Raw genomic sequence first — 21,076 nt, 5'->3', positions numbered from 1 at the left:
ATCTTTCCCCAATCTAACTGAGCGCTCATCCCATCTTCCATGGTTCTCAAGGCACTTGGTTCACACTTCTATTAGAATACTTCTAAGCCAAGCATGGTGGCACACACCTCTAGTCCCAGTGGCTCAGGAGGCTGAGGTAGGATCGCAAGTTCAAAGCCAGCCTCAGCACCTCAATAAGGCCCTAAGCAACTTAGTGAGACCCTGTCTCAAAATTTAAAAATAAAAAGGGCTGGGGATGTAGCTCAAGGGTACATGGGAGCACCTAGCAGACACGAGATGCTGCCTGTGGAAAGCCCAATGAGCCCCCTGAGGGGGCAATTCCAGGTACTGGATTCTACATCCAGTACAGAAAAAAGAACAACTTCCAATAGAGCCCACTGCAGAAAGGCTACAAAAGCAACATTACTGTGGTCCCCTCTGGGGTCCAGGAATAGAAGCTCATGGTGGATTGGAACTTTTGTTTTCACTTGACACCCTTCTGAACTGTTTGAGCTTTATATAATAATAAAACTGCTTAGAACATTTGGTCTTTATTATTAGAGTTAATTATATACTTGTCTGTCTACTACACTAGACTGGATTCTTTGAAGCCCAGAGCTGTGTTCTGGTCCTCAAGGTTTGACCTGGTGCAGCTGCTTAAGACATGTTTATGAAATTGAATGTTCTTTATATCTTAAAATATCTATCCAGATCCACAATCCTTATCCCTAAAACACAACATTTCTTCCAAATGACAGCAAACGCTTGTCATTGCATGTGATTAGGGAATGGAGTGTTGTAGGTTGAGAAAGGATGGGTTGAGAAAGGAACTACAGACATCGTACACTTGGCTCTTCTTTCTCAAAAAATGGGGAAAACCTTCCAGAACTTGCTGGTAATCAGAATCTAGTCTGATAATTCAGAAGGCACTTCTGAACCCACAGAGCTTCAGAGTACCCCCCAATTCTTTTTTTTTTTAGAATTTTAATATTTATTTTTTAGTTTTCGGAGGACACAACATCTTTGTTGGTATGTGGTGCTGAGGATCGAACCCGGGCCGCACGCATGCCAGGCGAGCGCGCTACCGCTTGAGCCACATCCCCAGCCCCTACCCCCAATTCTTATTTATTTTTGTGGTGCTAGGGATTGAACCCAGGGCCTCATGCATACTAGGCAAGTGTTCCACCACTCAGCTACATTTCCAAGCTTCTTACATTTTTATTTTGAGACAGAGTTCCACCAAGTTGCTGAGGCGGGTCTCAAACTTGTGATCTTCCTGCCTCAGCCCTCATGGGCAGCTGGGATTACAGGTGTGTGCCATGGCAGCCCCTTCCCCTGACTTTTTAAAGACTTGAACTTTCCATGTTGTGCTACAGCTATGGGGGAAGGGCAGTTTTAGAACAAGCACAGGGGGATGTCACGTCAGGAAGGCAGCCTTGCCCACAGCCAGCTCTCAGCTGACAACACGCCTGCTGCCTAGCTCTCAGAGTAGCTCACGCAGTGGCATGCAGCCCTCGATTGCCCATTTTCTGTCCACCCCTAAAGCAGACTACCCTGGTCCTTTTACTGCCTACCGTCCAAGATCCTGTTTCAGAGAAGGAGGTGCTGAACACTCTGGAGGAATTAATTCACTGTGCAATACTATATCCCAGAGGCCCCGCCCCACCCTCAGGGATCAGCTTCTGCTCAGAAGAATAAGGACCAAAAGCCCCTGAAACCTGATCCCTACTAGTGCCATCATATAGGCTATTTTTATTCTTATCAGGCCATGGGGGAAGGGATGCAAAGAAACCAGGGTCTAGTGAGCCTCATAAATGGAGAAGCTTACTTCACACATTTCTAACCCATCATCCATCCGGCTCCCTGACCTGTTCATGTCACACTAGTTTGCTGTTTTTTTTTTTTTTTTTTTTCAAATAGGGTCTGATTGATCTGGGCAAGGTGGTGCACGCCTGTAATCCCAGCTACTTGGGAGGCTCAGGCAAGAAGATCACAAGTTTGAGACAGGCCTTGGCAACTTTGTGAGACCCTGTCTCAAAAAAAAATGGGTCTGATATTTGAAAAACAGATATCAAGGAAAATTATCCTTAAAATTGTTTGCCAAGGTAATCGGAGACTACTTCATGATGCAGGCTAGGAACACAAGGGCAATGGATCCCACATTCCCATTCTCCCAACCAGCACTTTCACACACTGATATGCTGGGAAGCCCAAGGAGAACCACAGCCCTGCAGGTTGAGCTCCCTTCTGAATCATCAAATAAAGAGTCAATTTTGTCAGGTATGCTACAGTCTCAGAACATGGGTACTCTATTATCAGACACACAGTCATCTGAGCTGGCAGCATTGATGCCATCACCTTGCCCACATTAAGGCTATGGGAAACCAAGCTGTGGATTGCTTAAAGACCCTAGTGGCTCCACAGCTATGGCAACCATATGTCCCTGCTTTTCCAAGAATCTCAATTGCAAATATTCTGTCTGGCTGTCCCCAGAAACCACAAGAATGTTCCAGGGATTCTAATAGTTCATCAGTCCTACAGATTATCTCTTATACACAGAACAGTATCCAAAGGCTTCAGGGAGTAAATCCAGATTTGGGGTTCTGGAGATTCACACGGTTAATGGACCTACTATAGACTGAGAGGTCCACGTACTCCAGTTTGAATAAAAGTTATGTTCAACATGGGCTAGAGGTACACGTGGGCACTTGTCACATGTTATCTTGCCTACACTCCACTGCTCATTTGCCAGGTCCTCATCTCCTTCTGGAGAGTTCCACCTTCCCTGAGAGGCAGGCTAGAGGTTGCCAGGATCCTGGCACTTGGTCCCTACAGATCTCTCAGACACTTACCCGCGGGACACTGACACTTGGAGGTTGTAGCAAGGGAGAAGAGGCTTGTCTGAGAGCTCAAACATGAAATCATCCTCTTCCAAATCATCTCCTTCTTGATCAGCACTCCCAGGAGGATTATGCAGGAGGTCACAGGCAAATCCATCTTTTTGCTCTGTATGGAGAGTACATGGGAATTAGAACTTGGCTATACATACGAAACCAAAGACAAAAAAAAGCCAGTCAAAGAGGCATAAAGGGGATGATTAGGAGATAAATGACAAGGCCACAGGTCCCTGGCTGGGATCAAGGTTTATTGAACCCATGGCTCACATTCTTGGGAGACCACGTGAAAGTTCTATTCCCCCAAAAAAGTATTTTGTGGCAGAGATTCATTATATTCCTCCACCTGCTGATTGGAAAAGGCAAGGTGATGTGAAGGATGAGCTGCCCAGCTGTTGGAGATTGAGGCCTGAAGATGCTATCCACAGTCAAGGGCAGGCTAAAAACACCTGCTCTTCTCTGGCTGCAGCTTTCCCAAGCTGCTTTACTGCCTGATCCCTAAAGCCTGGGGGCTCAGATGGTTCCCTTTCCAGCCACATGTTTGGGTGTGGCTGATTGAATTCCATCCCAATCTTCTCCTGCCCAGCTTCTCTCAAGCTTAGAGATAGTCAGTTCCCTTAATCTTCAGCCCCTGGCCCAATAGGCAAATGCTAAATGACCACCACAAAGATGTGCTGATCTTCCAAGAGAGGAAAGCTTGAGCCAGAAGGCTAAGGCTCAGAAGACAGCAGCTATCTCAAAAACTAGAGTGCATCATCAGGGGAGGGGAGGGAGGGAATGATAGCTGCCAGATGAGGATTTGGGTCCCTGTTGAGTAATACCAAAAAAAGTGTTGAGGCTCACAAGGGGTGGGGGGTGGCTTCTGGGAGAGTTAAGACAAAGCAAGGGAGGAGAAAGAGACCTTGGAAGAGAGAATTTTTAAAGTACTCAGGGTGGGGAGTAGTAGAGGGCCAAGGAAGGATGGCTTTGTCCAGATGAGTTTCACATCTTCTCATTCCGGCAAATGAGGTCATGGTCTAGTGGTGGAGGGATTATGGTCTGGATTGAAATGGACTGTAAGCTACTAACAGGTGAGGAAGGACCTCCATATGGCAATTCCCATCTTTGAAAAGAATCAGTGAAACCCAAACCAAGTCCCACGTCTCTGATCCATAGATGAGGGTAGAATTCTTTCCACCTAAAGCTTACCCAACACAGAACTGCTGTAAAAATCCCAGGATACACCAGGATCACCTTCTGCCCGGCCCTGAAGATCTGAGAGGTGATCTGATGAAAGAAGAGAAGGCCATGAGACAAGGAGAACAGGCTGGAGAAGGCAACTCGAGGAATGTCCATGAATATGGGGTTGGGGAAATGGGAAGGAAGGAAGGATCACAAGAGAGGCAGGAGTGACCAGACAGCGATCTGCTTCTTGTTCCCAGTCAGAGATTGCAAACCAGCAGCCAGGACTCCAATCTAACCCACTGACCACCTGAGATTTGGCCTAGTATTTAAAATGCAACCCCTAACACCTTAAAACTGGGAATTTCCATTAAAAATATGGATTTCTAATTTTTGTGGAAAAAAATTGAGAGGATCTGGCAACACTGCATCCACATTCCTGCATGTCAACAGTTGGCTGGAGGGAGCTGCGACATGTGCGGGCTCCAGTCCCCACCCAGCCTCTTCCCTCTTTTTTACACATCAGCCTGAAGGCATGTAGTTTTGGGACCCCTGCTTCAAATGGTATAGGTTATTGCTCTGCAGGCAGAATCCTACAGCAATCCCAGGATTTTCCTTCCCTGCTGGTTCCAATGTTAACATATCCAATCAGGATGTCTCCACTTTAAAGTAAGTGGCTGTGGGTAGAGCTCAGTAGTAAAGCGTATGCTTAGCATGTGAGAGGCCCTGCGTTCCATAGCCAGCTCCAAAAATAATAAAAAAGTAAGATGAGCATAATTCCTTCTGTTTTTGTCTTTGAAATACATGGGAGAAAAGACGATATTTATCCTCAAAAACACCTTTTGCTTCCACTCATAAGTATATACACCGAAAAGAATTACAAACAGGTGTTCAGGCTGGGGATATAGCTCAGTTGGCAGAGTGCTTGCTTTGCATGCACAAGGCCCTGGGTCTAATCCCCGGCAACACACACACACACACACACACACAAAAAAAAAAAAAAAAACAGGTATTCAAACAAAAACTTATCCACAAATGTTCACAAGAGCTCTACTCATAATAGAAAAAGGTGGATGGGAAGCTGAGAGAGGAGGATTCCAAGTTTGAGGGGTTCAATCCCCAATACCAAAAAAAAGGAAAGGAAAGAAAGAAAAAAAAGGTTTGGAAGCAGCTCAAATGGCCATCCACTGGATGGATAAACAAAATGGAGTATATTCATACAATGGAACAGTATTTAGCCATAAAAGGAATAAGTATTGATGGGTGCTACATGAAATAAAAGAAAAGAAAACTCATACAGGAACAACAAAAAAAATCCATACATGCTATGACCTGGATGAACCTTGAAAACATGATAATAAGTAAAAGAAGTCAGTCACAAAGGCCACATTTATAAGATTCTGCTTATATGACATGTTCAGGATAGGCAAATCCATAGAGATAGAAAGCAGTTTGGTGGTTGCCAGGGGCTGGGGAAAGGGGCAGATGGGCAGTGACTGCTAATGGGGATGGGGTTTCCCTTTGGAATAATGAAAATTTTCTGAAACTAGATAGTGGTGATGATTGTACAACATCATGAGTGTGTTTACTGTCATTCGATTTTATACTTTAAAATGACTAAAACAGTAAATGTTATGTTATGTGTATTTTACCACAATAAAAACTTTTAAAACCACTTTTGTTTCCAGGCTCTAAAGACAGATGCAGGTCACTCTTAGTAGCCTCCTTGTTTCCTGGTTAGGCACCAACTAGTGGAATTGTTTCACCTCTTGGTTCCACCTGAACAAAAAGCAGGCCCACAGCTTTTATGACAAATTCAACTGTGCCATCTGTGGATGCATGGCCCCGCAGTTATCAATATGGCAACCAATACAACTGGCAAGCTGATTTAGCTATATGTAGTTGCCACCAGCCCTCAAGCAACACCGGGGCAACAGGGCAGGAGAGAGTCCAAAGGGCACAGGTGAGGTGAGGGCGTCACCTGCAAACCAAATCTCAGGAGGAAGTTGGCAACCATTCTTAAAGGAATGGAACTCATTTCCCCCCATAGAAAGCACCTCCACCACCAGATGCACCTTTCTTCTGGGTCATCTTAGCATCCTATTAACTGCTACCCATTTTTAGGCATCTTCTAAGAAACAAAGGGGTTCCTCCAGTAGGAGGGCATCCAGAGAGAAACTTTCAAAGCAGTGGTTGAGCAACCAGAGTGGGAAACCTTCAATCATGAACATTAGATCTTTGGTGTTTCAGGAAAAAAACTTGGAGGTTGCACTGTCAGCTTCTGTGCTCTTTACTCTGTGTCACTTGAGAATTGGAAGCAGTTTCTTCCAGAAGCATCTGTCAGGTAGGTAGGAGTCTACTCTGGGCCTAGCCCTGTGCTTGGTGTCATGGAAGATAAAGGAATGAGAATGTAAGTCTCAAAAAGACAGGGTGTCTATTGGTCTTGTTCATTATTACCCAAACTGTACCTAAGCCCAGTTCCTGGCACATAAGAGCTTAATATGGGGGGAATCACTATAAGGTGAGACTATAAAGTGCTTGCTCAACCAGCATGCCAAAACAGATGTACTCCTGCTGGTTGCCCCCTCCTCCCACAAGAGGTCACACAAGGATTCCATCAGAGCAGCCCAAGCTCACCACATTCCTGGGGCTCCTCTCTAGGGACTGTCTTCAGAGCCCCCGGCACATTCCTCTAATTCTCTGCACTGCCTGCAAATCTTTGTCTTGTGCAGGTGAACCTGCCCTTCTGAGACAGACAAAAGTTAACTGGCCCAAGCAAAGATGGAACAGGCCTATGAGTGGCACACAGGAGGAGCTCCAGGACCTGCTCAAAGGTGCAGCTTCAATACGCGTTCCATAGATGTTCACATACAATCAGAATGAAGTGAACTTCCTTTTCCTTGATCCTCCCTATTCCTACTGCAAAGCACAACTTAGTCCTTTCCTCTTATCCTTTCCTTGAAAAAGTTCCCTGGGCCCAGCAGTCCCCCTCTCCTATGTATATAATCAAAAAATATGGAAAATGGATAGTAAAACACATACTTGTATCTGCATGATCATAGCAGCACTGTTGACAATAGTTAAAAAAAAAAGGTGCACACTAGCAGGGCACGGTGGTGCACACTTATAATCCCAGTGGCTCGGAAGGTTGAAGCAGGAGGATCACAAGTTCAAAGCCAGCCTCAGAAACTTAACAAGGCCCTAAGCAACTCACTGAGACCCTGTCTGTAAATAAAATACAAAAAAGGGCTGGGGATGTGGCTCAGTGTTTAAATGCCCCTGGGTTCAATCCCTAGTACCAAAAAAAATAAGGTGTACACTGCCGAAAAGTCCACCAGTAGATAAAGGGAAAAGCACAATGGAATATATACACGCAGTGAAACATTACTCAGCATAAAAAGAATAAAGGACTGAGACATGCTAACACACGAAGAGACCTTGAAATCAGTGTACTCAAGAAAGAACCCAGACATGGAAGCCCCCGATTGTATGATTCCATTCATAACAAAATTTCTAGAAAAGGTAAATCTGTAGAGACAGAGAGCAGATTAATGGTTGCTAGGGGTGGGTAGGAAGGGGAAATGAAAGCAACTACTTCATGGGTACAGGGCTTCATTTGGGGGTAACAAAAATGTTTTGGAACTAGATAGAGGTAGTGGTGGCAAAATATATTAAATGCAGTAAATACTACTGGATTGTTCACTTAAATCATTAATTTCACATTACAAGGAGTTTTACCTCGATGTCCTTTTTTTTTTTAAAGAGAGAGTGAGAGAGGAGAGAGAGAGAGAGAGAGAGAGAGAGAGAATTTTTAATATTTATTTTTTTTTAGCTCTCGGCGGACACAACATCTTTGTTTGTATGTGGTGCTGAGGATCGAACCCGGGCCGCGCGCATGCCAGGCGAGCGCGCTACCGCTTGAGCCACATCCCCAGCCCGATGTGCTTTTTTTTTAAAGCACCCTCAGAGCTTCATTCCAAGAGTAGACCCTCTCACCTCCATGTGAGCAGCAGCCTGCAGAGTTTCTCTGTTTCCTAGGGTTCCATAAACCCCTCCCCTTCTCTACCAGCTAAGTCACCAGCTGAGGGACATGAAAGGATTGAAAAAACAAAAAGCAAGCCGTCTTCAACATGGGGTCATACGGCAGAGGTCTCTAGAAAGAAAAACAAAACCCTGTGATTCAGTGACCTCAAGTGGTAAATTGCTAACCCTTCCATCAGTGGAAGGAAGAGCAGTCCTGGCACTGCCTTGGGTGCCCTGACCAAGCTGTGGCAACTCTCTCTGACTCCAACGTTCCTTCTCACAGAGGAGGAAAAAAACATGTCTGTTTTCCTTCTGCTCGCTTGGATATTACTCTTTTCTTCAAAGGGTCAAAGGTAAATCAGTCACAGGCCTGCCTGTAATTTGGTTCATGGGGGAAGCCTTCCAAAGGCCTCTTGGGGGGTTTGGAAAGCTTGATACTCCAAGCCCAAAAATTAGGTAGATAGTGTTTACTGTCTGGCTTCTAGTACCCAGCACAGCACCCAAAATCTAATAGGTGCTCAATATATGAATGGGACAGGGAGGGAGTGCCATTTGGTCCTTCATGATCTCACAGAAAATGAGCCTCACCTCAAATCAACCCAATATAAGAAAATCCACATTTACAACCCAGATGAATTACCAGCATCTTCTGCTTTATGAAAGGATTCATTACAGGATGCCTGTAAATAGTGACATTCTGCTGCACACATAGAAGATTTAAGTCACAGACAAGTCTTTCAGAACAGGGTCCTTGCACAAAGCAAGGGAAGCTGTACAGGAGGCATGACCCTGATGCTCGGGCCCCCTTGACCACTAGCAGAAAATAGAGCCCTTTGTGCCCTACAGGGATTCACCTTCATTTTTGTCCATTGAGACCTCCATTGCAAGGAGGAGAATGATGATAATCTATAAAGTCTGGTCAGGCAAACACTTGGAATGAAAAGAAAAAAAAAATCCCCCAAAACAAAATAGTTTCTAAAATACCTCAAAAATACCTCAGCCAGATAGGCAAGGTGAAAACAACAACAACGAAGTCCATGAAAATGTATCCAGGTGGGGGGGGGCAGGGAAGGAATGCTTCCGTAACCTCCAACCTACTGCTTCCCGCAGTCACTATCCAGTTACTCCAGTGGTTTCTGGAGAACTGGTTGGGAGGAGTCCAGAGATGAAAAAAGAAAGCGAAAAATACTCAGATCAAAGCATTGAAAGAGCCCCTGATGTTGGCTGCACAACATCATGAATGTCCTAAATGCTACTGAATTATTCACTTTAAAAGGTCACATTAGGTGAATTTCACCTGATATTTTAAAAAAGCCACTGAGTATTGTCCTTTCACCTTCTCTCTACCAAATAGCCTTTGGGGCCAAGTTCCCCCACCCTTCCTCGGGGAAGCCTGCTGACTCCTGCCAGTGCTTGCCTCCCTGGGGCTGAGGTCCTAACCTGACTTGCTAGAACTTTTCCTAACAGGCTAATAGAGCTCCATCTTTGCATGGAGAAGTGGTGACCTAATCTCTAAACCTGCATAGCTCCTGACCTCCATTATTAAGCCACCTCATGCCTATGAATTGAGAAATGTTGTTAACATTTGAAAGAAGGTGCTCAGCCTGAATAGGGTAGAAGTACCAGTTTTAAGAAAAGACTTCCCAGTCAGGCATGGTGACCCATGCTTGTAATCTCAGGCCTGGGAGGCTGATGCAGGAGGATCACAAGTTCAAGGCCAGCCTCAGCCACTTAGAGAGATCCTGCCTCAAATTAAAAAGGGTGGAGGATGTAGCTCTGTGAAAACACCTCAGGGTTAAATCCCTGGTACTGTTCCCCCAGCAAAAAAACAAAATTCTTCTCTGGATTTTGCAACATGAACGGGCATTTGAGTTAGTTTAAGGAGATGCCAAAAGACTGATTAGGAGTTGGTATGAGTTGACAGTAAGAGGAAGAGGGGGAAAGAAGGGTTGGGGATATAGCTCAGTGGGTAGAGTACTTGCCCAGCCCTGGGTTCAAGGCCCTAGGTTCAAGCTCCAGTACAGCAAAAAATGAGTGGGAAAGGTGTTTATTTCTAATTTTTTTAAGTACCTAAAAAGTATTTAAAATGATCTCAACATTCAAACTCTTTGGGGGGGTTTAGAAAAAAAGAGTTCCTCTGCTTTCTAAGGTGGTCAGAGATAGCTTTACTTAGACCCAAAGAGTCCTGAGACCCTCAGGGAGATTTCTAGCCTGGAGAGGCCCCTGCATTGGCCAGTTTATGAAAGAGTTTCACACTGCCTTTATCATATTGAGATGTTCAGGATGTTCATCTGTGCCCCATTTTCCTGGGAATCCAGTGGAGTACAGATAACACATGTATATCTGAGAGAGAATGCATGTAAGAGGGGGCCACAAAGAGCACATCCCTAGTGACTAAAGGGAATGATGGTTATCACTGACCCAGGACAAATGGCTGAATGGAAATCCAGAAGTTGCTCTATCCCTTAAGAACAGAGGTTTGAGGAGCCAGAGCTAGGGGGACTAAAAATGGAAAAGGCAGCCCTCTTGCCTCCCGGGCTGAGGTTCAGTCAGGCTGGGAGGACTGAGGCCTAGATTCCAAGGTTCAGGCCAGTTAACTGGGAGAGGGGGCTAGGCAGAAGTCAAAATCTCCATCAGCAGTCTTCCATCACCCTTGCTTTAATCCCCAGCTTCCACCAGTCTGAAGGCAGTGCACCCCACCTGTTTTTCCTTTCATCAGAAACTTCAGCTCAGGTTCACTGAGTTAACCTCTGTTTAATAGACAAATAGGCCATGATTGGGAACCCAGAATTGTATCTCTGGCAGGTAGGGTTTGGGGCCGGGGTTCGGGAATAAGTAGATCCAAAGTCCAGGTAAGAGAGGGGTGAGAGGTCTTAGGTTAGTTGGTTCCTGGTCCAAGAGTTTCTACTGCAAACACTGAAGTCTCTAACCAGGTTCAGAGATAAAATTTTCAGCAGCACTGTTACTCAGGCAGTCTGAAGTAACAGCCAAGTGTCAAAGCTATGATGTCACTAAGAGGTGGGGTTCTGTATTACAACATCAAATCTAATGAGACTCCTACTGAACATATATAAGCTAGGTTCCACCTTTCCCCTCTTCCCCCTGCCCAACTCAGTAAAGCTATCTACCTGCAGACTAACAGCTGCTACCCACTATGGAGAAAGTAAGTGCACGGTGGCTTGTGGTCCTTACCATGGGCCTGGACACAAGTCACTTTTCCAGAAGGGACAGGTGAGGGTGGAAGAGATGAAATGAAGAGAAGGGGGATTACATCACAGTAACCACTGGTAAGAGCTGTGAGGAATAAAGCTTCAGGGAGGGTCCCAGGGGTTTCACTTTGATCACAAAGAGAAATTGCAAAAACAATAGCAACATGCTAAGCATCACTTCTTTGCCACTGATATCCCATTCACAGCAAAGATCAACACATTTTGCCCCAAACCAGATCTACTAGCAGAGCTGCTGTCCCTCAAAGAGGTCTACACCAGATACCTAGTGAAATGGGTCCCCCCATGGGCTTCCAGGATCCTAAAGAGGTTGAAATGTGGACACATACAGCAAGTGGCTTTTTATTTTAAAGTAGCTAGGGATTTCTAAGAAGCTGACAAAAACATGTGAAGTAGGAAGGTGCTCCACATAGGTAGCTGTTTGGGATGGAGGAGGATGAAAAAGATCCCCTGACAGGTTCAGGAGTCAGAGGTCAGAGGATACTGGCTGCAAATCTCGGCCACACTTACCACTCAGAAAACGTTTCATGGTGTCGCTGCTGGCCAGCTTCATGGCTGTCTGACCCGAGTAGGTGGCCAATGTGGGATCAGCCCCATAGGACAGCAAGAGCCACATGGTTTCCAAGTTGTCATTGACCACTGCATCATGAACTGGCCTGTGGAGGTGATATGGGGTGAGGAAAACAGGGTCCAAGTGGGAACTATGAGCTTTAAACTTCAGGCTACTTCATCAGAGAAAAAAATGAGATGGCCCTAGGATAACTCCAGTGGAACGTGACTAAGCTCCAGGGAGGGGGACCACCTCTGACCTGCAACCCCCCCATACCTCCTTCTTTCTCTGTGCTTCTTTCTCTTCCCTCCCCTTACTCTCTTTACCTCAGCCCCCCACCCTCACATCTTGGGATAGTCCCTAGGGCACAATGAAGTGCCACTAGTAGCTCAGAAGAGAATGGGTCCCTGACAAAGGTTAAAATTAAAACAGATACAGGGGTTAAGACCTGAAGAACCCAGGTGACCGCCCAAGAGCAGGGACGGGCAGAGCAGCTCCACACACCAGCCAGTGGCCAAATGGAGGCTGCAACTTTTGGTCTGGATCCCCCTGCTTGTCATGCAGCTCAGGTTTATTTTACCTAGGAAGTAGGTCCTCTGGTAGAACAGAGGAGAATGTAAGTTTCTCTAAGATGTAGCAAGTATGTATTTTTTTAAAGTGGGTAGGAAGCAAATTATAGTCAGGCTTGGTGGTGTACACTTGTAATCCCAGCAACTTGGGAGGCTGAGGTAGGAGGATTGCAAGTTTGAGGCCAGCCTAGGCAACTTAGCAAGGCCCTGTCTCAAAATAAAATTTAAGGGCTGGGTTGTAGCTCAGTGGTAAAGTGCTTGCCTCGCACACATGAGGCCCTGGGTTCTATTCTCAGCACCACATAAAAATAAATAAATAAATAAAAATAAAGATATTATGTCCATCTACAACTAAAAAATATTTTTAAAAAATTAAAATGGAGGACTGGGGGTGTGGGTCAGTGGTACAGACTCTGGCATTCAATTCCCAGAACCACAGAAAAAAATCAAATTAGAAAAATCAAATCTAGAATCTTAATCTAAGGTCAGCCTCCCATTAGTTCCTAAGGCCCCAGATTCTTCCTGAGACAGGGCCCCACCAGGATGAAATGAAGGAAGGCTTAGTGATCTTCTTGGTAAAAACTGCATGAGATGGGATGAACCTTGGAAAATCTTAGCCTCCCCTTAGTAAACAGAGTGGACTGGCCATCCAGGAATTCATCCTGCTCTAAACTGGTTCCCTCTTCAGTCTACAAAAAATTTTCCAAAAGGCTTCCTGGAAAGGGCTCTCTGCAACTCGCTGCTTGGTGTGCTACAAATGTCCAGGCTGGGGCAAGTTCTTTTCATGGAGGGGCTAAGCTGGAGATGGGGCTGGGCCTCAGAGAAGGAGAAACTTTCTTGCCTTGTACCATCCTGTGCACTACAATTCACATTGGCACCATGCTCCAGCAGGATGTTCAGGATGTCAGTCCAGCCCCGGGAACAGGCCTCATGCAGGGCTGTGTAGCCAGCATTATCACGGTGATTGACATCCTCACTGTCCTTCTGGAGGCAATACAGAACAACGTCCTGTGGGGATAGGGATAGCTCCATGAACAAAGAGAGGTCAAATTCTCAGAATCATACCAGTTAGACTTGAAGCCCCCCCCCCCAATATGTCTCAAAATCTTTCTTCAAAGAAGTCAGTTCTAGCCAGGCATGGTGGTTCATGCCTGTAATCCCAGTGATTTGGGAGGCTGAGGCAGGAGGATCACAAGTTCAAGGTTAGCCTATGCTTAGGGCCTCACTCAGCAATTGAATGAGGCTCTAAGCAACTTAGTGAGATCCTGTCTCAAAATTAAAAATAAAAAGAGTTTGGGGTGTAGCTCAGTGGTAAAGTGTCCCTGGATTCAATCCCTAATACCAAAAAAAGAGAAGTCAGTCCTGAGCCACCAGTCACCAAGACCCCAGCTCTGGGCCATTTCCTTGGCAGTAGAGAGGCATTTTCTTATGATAAATAGCACTCATCTAGGTAGTTGTCACTGGGGTAAGGTCCTCAGAGGGGCTCCCCTGCCCACGCAGAGCTCATACTCCGAGACCTGGACTCCCTGAGCTTTGTGAGCCAGCTCCAGTCCAGGGAAATGATGAGACATGGTAGTGAGCACAGCTTTTGGTGGTGATTCAAGAACTGGGAAGGAAGAATTGTTTTAAGTACCATCCTTGGATGCTGGGCTCAGCAGGAACAATGTTTCTGCCAGTTCCAGCCCTTCCCTCAAGTCAGGATTTTTCCAAGCATAATTCAGTCATTCATCTATACCTTAATGGTTAACTTCCTTGGGCTGAGCAGATAGGACCAGAGGGGAACTCCAGTAACTTGAAGCACCCTAGCTGGGATAGATGAGGCCTTGGGTAATGGGCTCAGTAGATACTGACTGACTGACTTTCAGAACAAGGTACTTGCCATCAGCCCTCTTTGGGGCACTAGGAGATGGGAATCTTAGCCCTTCTGCCTGATACCTCAGAGGCTAGCTGGCCAGAGTGAATGTGCGTGTGCCTGTATTGGCGGGGGAGGGGGGGTGCTGCCACCTGTCTTCAGAAACTGGCCTCCTGCCATCCTTACCATACAGATGTTCGCTTCCAGACCATTCCTTTCCTTCTAATCCTGACAGGCTGCCCTGACCTCTGCTTCTGCAGTGAAGGCCTGTTTACTGGTTTTGCCTCACACACACACACACACAAGAAAATAACTTTGAGGGCCAGATGTGAGCTACCATACCCGAAACCCCAGCATTTTGGGAGGCTGGGGCAGGAAGATTCCAAATTCCAGGCTAACCTTGGCAACTTCTGCTGAGGCAGAAGGATTCCAAGTTCAAAGCCAGCCTTAGCAACTTAGCAAGACCTGTCTTCATATAAAAAAAAGAAAAAGGACTGGTTATATACTCAGTGATAAAGTGTCCTTGGGTTCAATCCCCAGTACCAAAAAAAAAAAAAAGATGGCCATGGGAAGGAGACACTATCAAGTCATAACAACTCAGCTCTCCTGTGCTGACCAGCCTGGCTGGGAGTGGCAGTCTTGAAAGGAATAGAAACTTGAAAAGAAGGCATGCTATTTGGTCATGTTGGTACATGCCTGAAATCCCAGTGATTAGGGAGGCTGAGGCAGGAGGATTGCAAGTTCAGAGCAAGTTTCAGCAATTTTGCAAGGCCCTAAGCAATGAAGTGAGATCTTATCTCTAAATGAAAAAATAAAAACACGAGAGGACGTGGCTCAGTGGTTAAATGTCCCTGGATTCAATCCCAGTACCAAATAAATATGTAAATAAATAAATAAAGGGCTGGGAACATGGCTCAGTGGTTAAGTGCCCCTGGGTTAAATCCCCAGTACCAAAAAAAAAAAAAAAAAAAAGGCATGCTATGTAATTCAGCAACTCTACTGCTAGGAGAAAATTCTGAGGAAATCATCAGGGCAAAAATACATGGTGAGGGGCTGGGGATGTGGCTCAAGCGGTAGCGCGCTCGCCTGGCATGCGTGCGGCCCGGGTTCGATCCTCAGCACCACATACCAACAAAAGATGTTGTGTCCGCCGAGAACTAAAGAATAAATATTAAAAATTCTCTCTCTCTCTCTCTCTCTCTCTCTCTCTCTCTCCTCTCTCACTCTCTCTTTAAAAAAAAAAAAGATGTTGTGTCCACCGAAAACTAAAAATAAATAAATAAATATTTTAAAAAAATAAATACATGGTGAAGAGAGTTTGTATCAAGAAAAAGTGGAAAATGACAGAAATGTGTGACAATGAAGCAGTCTTCTAACCCTACCCTGGCACTTGGAAATCAAAAGATCTTAGTTTGAATTTTGACATATATATTCACAGTATTAAGTGATCTTAAATACATCATTTAACATTGCTAAGCTTCGATCTTCTCATCTGTAAAATGAGGAATGATAAAGTCTATCTCCATAGGCTTACTATAATCAAAACTCTTATTAACATGACAAAAGGGGTGTTCAATAAATGCCAGCTGCCTTTCCTGCCTACTTTCCAGTGTATGGGGAAGTAGTACAAGGTGAGGTTAGCTCAACTCTGCCCCTCAAGCATGCTCCTGACCCTTCTACCAGAAGCCAAAATTAGGGGAAGGTGCAGAGGAGATGAAGAGTGAGCAATAACCACCCCTGGTCCTCTCTGAGGGTGGGAGCTACCACAGAGGGAAATTCAAGGCGAAGTGAAAATCCCAAAATCCCCATCCTGGCCTAGGAATGCAGTGGGTGATATTGTATTACCATTTCAATTGCATTTATCCCAAACGGGCATTCAAATAAGCGTGCATTCCCACACACTGAGATCAGACAAGGGGCAAGGCAGTCCCACAGGCTATGTGGGCAGTAGAGGGAGGCCAGCTGGGACTCAAGCTGAAGAGGAGCCAGTGACAAGACACTCCCTCAACAGAGGCCCAGGCCAGTGTCATGTGTGGCCACAGGGGAGCTGGCTCACCTTATAGCCGAGACGTGCTGCCCGCTGCAGGAGGGTCTCACCAGCATTTTTGTTCACAATGAGCCGCCGTGCCTCTGGGGGGATCTGCCGAGTTGTTGGTGACTCTGAGGCCTCCTCTGGGCCGGCACTTCGGGACTTAGAGGGTGTACATGGTTCAGTGGGCTTCACTGGGGTGGGAGATTTGGGAGATCGAGTCTTCTGTTGGCTCCAACGACCTTTACCCTGGAAAGCAGAGGTGCAGCCCTGGGTCAGGTCAGGCAACCAATCTCATCCATCATGGCCATGCCACTTGGCTGCCAAGGCCATCTCACCTCATCAGTGTTTCACGTGGTGCTTTGCTGAAAGTACCCCAAGTGGCCATAAGACCACTGCCAACTTTGAGGCTAGAGGTTGAGCAGGTCACACTAGCCATGTGGAGCATTTGTTAGATCACCATGGCTTCCTGTGCACTCCCACCATGGGTTGGGGAGTGAAGAGAATCAAATCTTCAGCCCCATAAGCCATGGAATGATAAAGGGTTTGGGAAAGTGGGGGTACAGGGCATCCCAGCTTCTCTCAAGCACTCTGCAGGCCTTTGTTACCTGCCTCAATGTCCCCTCACGTGGTCTGCATGAGCCATGTCTATAAGTAAAGAGGGCAAAGCGAAGCGGAGACAGCTGTCATTTAAATAGTCACACTTCTTAATGCTTTTACTCTTATTGCAAAAATCTCCCCCCAACTTCCCACCTCACGGGCTTTTCCCATCTTTCACCACACCTAGCCCCCAGATCATATTCAGGCCCACCTGAGGTGCGGGACCAAGCTGAGGCTTGGAAACAGGACAGTGCTGAGTTTAAAGCTTGCCTCTGCTACCCACTACCTGTAACACCTGCGGCCTGGTCCAACCCCTCTGAGCCTTTCGCCCTTGCAGGGTCTGTGAGATAATGAACTACTACCAAGGCTGCACCGCAATGAACAGGGAAGGAATTTACAAAATGTTAGTAGAGTCCTGTCCTCACAAGAGGCACCTGGGTGCCTCCCCTCTGCCACCGCTATTTTGAACTGAAATGTCTATGCAAGTTCACATGCATGTTCCTACCATGGCATACTGGTAGGAACATTGGTTTATGGGGGCAAGTAACTTGTTTCTTTAATTCAGGGGGTCTTTAGAGCAGAAGGAACTCGAGGAGCTATATACTTAGGCAATAAGATGTAAGAGCCTCTTCTGTCTGGACCTAGGTTAGATGGTGTGATTTTAAACTTGGGAGTTGATGCCATAGTTGGATAAGACTTGGGAAGGGTAAATATACTTGGGAGTGATGTGAATCATTGAAAGCCAGAGGGAAGACTGTGGCAGCTACCCTCCAAAATGGCTCTTGAGGATCCTCCCCACCCCGTGACATTCATTATTTTGTGTAACCTCCTCCTCCAATGGATAGGGCTGACCTATATAACCAGTGGGAGACTGCAGAAAGGACCATGTATCACTTCCAAGGCCAGGTCCTGAAAGACATTGTGGCTTCTGCCTTGTTTTCTTTTGGATCACTCACTGTGTGGAGAAAGCCAGCTGCCCCATATCATGAGAATATTCAAACAGCCTTTTGGGGAGACCCATGGAGCATGGAAGGGAGGCCTCCTGTCAACAACCATAATCAAATTGCCAACCATGTGAGCCAGCTACCCCAAAAGCAGATCTTCTGGTCCAAGTCAAGCCTTCAAATGAATATAGCCCTGGCTGACACCTTGACTGCAACCTCATGAGACCCCAATCCAGACCCAGTTAAGCTGCCCCTTAATCTCCTAAGCCCCAGAGACTGTATGAGACAATATATGCTTATTGTTGTATTAATCCACTACATTTTAGAGTGATTAGTTACACCACAATAGAGTTAATATATATACTTATCCAAATCCCTCAGAGCATTAAGATTTCACTTAAATCCTATATACTCTACACTATTCTACAACACCTCTGATCCCACTCCTTCTTTCTCTGCACATCTGGAGCAGAGAAAGAATCACAGACTCTGATGTCTGATGTCTCACTTTCTTATTTCTTTCCAATGTTTTATGTTTTTTGCTGGTGGTGGTGGGGTTTCTGTGGATTGAACCCAGGGTGCTCCATCCCCAGCCTTTTATATATTTTTTTAAATTTTTCAGATAGGGTTTCACTAAATTACTGAGGGTCTTGTTAAATTGCTAAGGCTGGTCTCAAACTTGCAATCCTCCTGCTACAGCATCCCAATTTCCTGGGATTACAGGTGTGCACCACCATGACTGGTTGGTGTCATTGTTTTTAGCATTTTATGGGTAAGTCTTGATTTCCTCTGCTAAGATTTAAAAAAAAAAAAAAACTTTTTTGAGACAGGGTTTTACCATGTTGCCAAAGCTAGCCTCTAACTCCTAGGCTTAAGAGATCCTCCTGCCTCAGCCTCTGCAATAAGCTACCAGGCTAGGTCTTAAGCTCCTTGGGGGCAGAGTTTATACTGTCACCTTCTATTTAGTTTCTTAAAGCACTGGACTCAGAACTCAGGGTTATCCCTGAGTCCAACAGATAGGTATTGTGTGAGCCATGTATAGAGCCTTGGGTGGCCAAACCTAGGAAGACAAAGTCAGAAAAGGAGAAGTAGCAGAGAGAAGATGAGGGGTCAGGGCATTTATTTCCTCTGGTAAATCCCAAGATCACGAGAAGCCTAGTCTTCATCCCAAAAGGGCAGAGGTACAATCCCTAGCAGGAAGACACCAACTATGAGGGTATAATGTTGCTTTATTGCCAGGAGAATGGGGCATTTAACGGCAGGACTGGAGGATGCTGGGTAAAGTACCAGGTTTTCACTAAGCCAAGCCAGAAGCCAAAGGGTGACTCTCTTTCTGGGGGCCAGAGCTGCCAGAGAGCAGGAGGGAGGCTGCCTGAAAGAGGGAGGAGCAAGAACAAGTAGGGGGACCCCTCCCCCTCTCCACTTCCCCCTGGCTCAGAGCCCTTGTGGGAAGAAGCCCTTGGCCAATGCCCCGCTTTAGTGCTGCAGAAGCGTCCCCCTCCCTCCCCCGCCTTGCTTTCCACTACAAAGCCCATGCCATGGGGGCAACCAGAGCAGGTGGTGGGGACTGGGAGAAAAAGAAAGGCGGGAGGGAGAAAGGGAGGCCCTGAGGAGGGACAAAACCCTCTCCAGGAGAACATTTCAACAGACACACTGCCAGGCAGAACAACCAGACAGAAGCATCAGAGTGTGCGGCTGGTTACCTTTGTGTGGGACTGGGCCATCTGAGTGTCTGGGGCAGAACAGGGGAAGGGGAGGGGGAAGCAAGAGACTGGGACGCCCACCTTTTGCCAGAGCTGCTCAGGGCTGCAGTGTTTCCTGCCTGCTAGCCCCCTCCCCCTGTGTCTCCAGGATACAGATAGAAGCCACCCATTCAGAGTCTGTGAGGCACATGGAACCACTGGGGCTGCAGAGGTAGACAGGCCTGCTCCAAGTCCCAACTCTGGCCCTCTGGACCACTAAGTGACCATGAAATGAATCCCTCACCTTCCCTCAGTTTCCTCACTATAAAATGAAGATAATATAAGTACCTAAGTCTCCAAGATCCACCACAGGAATTAAGAGCAATAACATGAATGAAGCAGAATTAAGAGCAATAACATGAATGAAGCATTTAGCACAGACCGGGGATTCCTTGCTCTTCCCTTAAGCCCCTCTCTGTCTTTCTACCACTCTGGGGGTGAGAGGAAACGGATGCCACACCATGCCTCTGTCTCCTCATTCGTGCCTCTGCCTGAAGCACAAGGATGCAGACCAACCCTCAGAGAGTACTCTACCGTTATCAAAGCCTGTCACAGACATTGCCTCCTTTGTTCCCCCAAGCACCCTTGTGAGACAGAAAGGGCATGAAGTATCAACTCCATTTTTAAAGATGAGCAAATAGACTCGAGTACCTTGTCTGAGCTGGAACAGGGTTCCGGAGAGGGGGGAGCAGAAAGGAGGGGGAGATAAGCACCCACTCTTTGACAGTGCTATTCAGGGATCCCTGCTCAGGAGCTGGAGAGAGCAGTAAGAATCACAACCACCAAAGCGAGCCCATTATAGCCTGTTTGGGTTTTTTGATTGTCAATGACAAATACTTATTATGGGTACAAACTTTACCTTAGACCTTCACTTTCTTCAAATGCAAAACTCGCCCAGGATGAGGACTAATATTTTTTTTTCTAAGGATACAGGGTAGAACCCAATACCAATGCAGTGAGCATCAGATCCAAAAGAGATGTCAATTTTGAATGGGGGTGCCTGGCTGATTGGTGAGTGCCCACTCACTTAGTCAAAGGAATGGGGGTGGGGGGAGGCAGCTATAACTTGGACCCAAATAGAATTCCTTCAGCTCCACCCTCAAGCAACCTTTGTCTGGACATCAAAACCCTTGCTTCTACAAGTTGTTTTCTACCTTGATTGACTCAGAAAGCTCCATGATTGGTTTCCAGTGAGTTAAGCCCAGACAAAAGCTTCTTGATTGGATGTTAACAAGCTATTCAGGCTAACATCCTGCCATATTCTTTAACTCTTCCTTAACTCAAAGGAGATCCAAGGATTGTAGAGGAAAAGTCATGGTGGGCCCAACTCTATAGTTGGCTATAACTTTAGTTCCCATTCTTCAAGTCCACCCCAACCCTTCTAGAACTAATTTAGAACTCTTTAATAAACATGGGTTAATTTGATCATTCCCATCCACTCCCTCCCTGCCCTCCCCAAGAAGATTCCTGCTGGAGGAGTTTGGTGGAAAGCTCCCCTGCCACACA

General features: G+C 46.2%; 1 protein-coding gene across 11 annotated transcripts in view; it reads right to left on the bottom strand.

The window, feature by feature from the left end:
• Positions 1–21,076, bottom strand: part of BCORL1 (BCL6 corepressor like 1) — a 69,096-nt gene that overhangs the window by 3,682 nt on the left and 44,338 nt on the right. For all 11 annotated transcript variants that reach the window (XM_081276436.1, XM_081276432.1, XM_081276437.1 and 8 more), the window contains 5 exons: positions 16,312–16,533; positions 13,245–13,411; positions 11,795–11,940; positions 4,062–4,139; positions 2,832–2,985 (listed from right to left, as the gene is read on the bottom strand). In XM_081276436.1, the coding sequence (XP_081132562.1) occupies positions 2,832–2,985; positions 4,062–4,139; positions 11,795–11,940; positions 13,245–13,411; positions 16,312–16,533 (767 nt within the window). The remainder of the gene's footprint in view (positions 1–2,831; positions 2,986–4,061; positions 4,140–11,794; positions 11,941–13,244; positions 13,412–16,311; positions 16,534–21,076) is intronic.

This window comes from Spermophilus citellus, assembly GCF_964194105.1.
Source record: "Spermophilus citellus genome assembly, chromosome: X".
NCBI lineage: Eukaryota > Metazoa > Chordata > Mammalia > Rodentia > Sciuridae > Spermophilus > Spermophilus citellus.
Note: the sequence above shows the minus strand (reverse complement) of the source record. Positions and strands in the feature narration are given on the sequence as shown.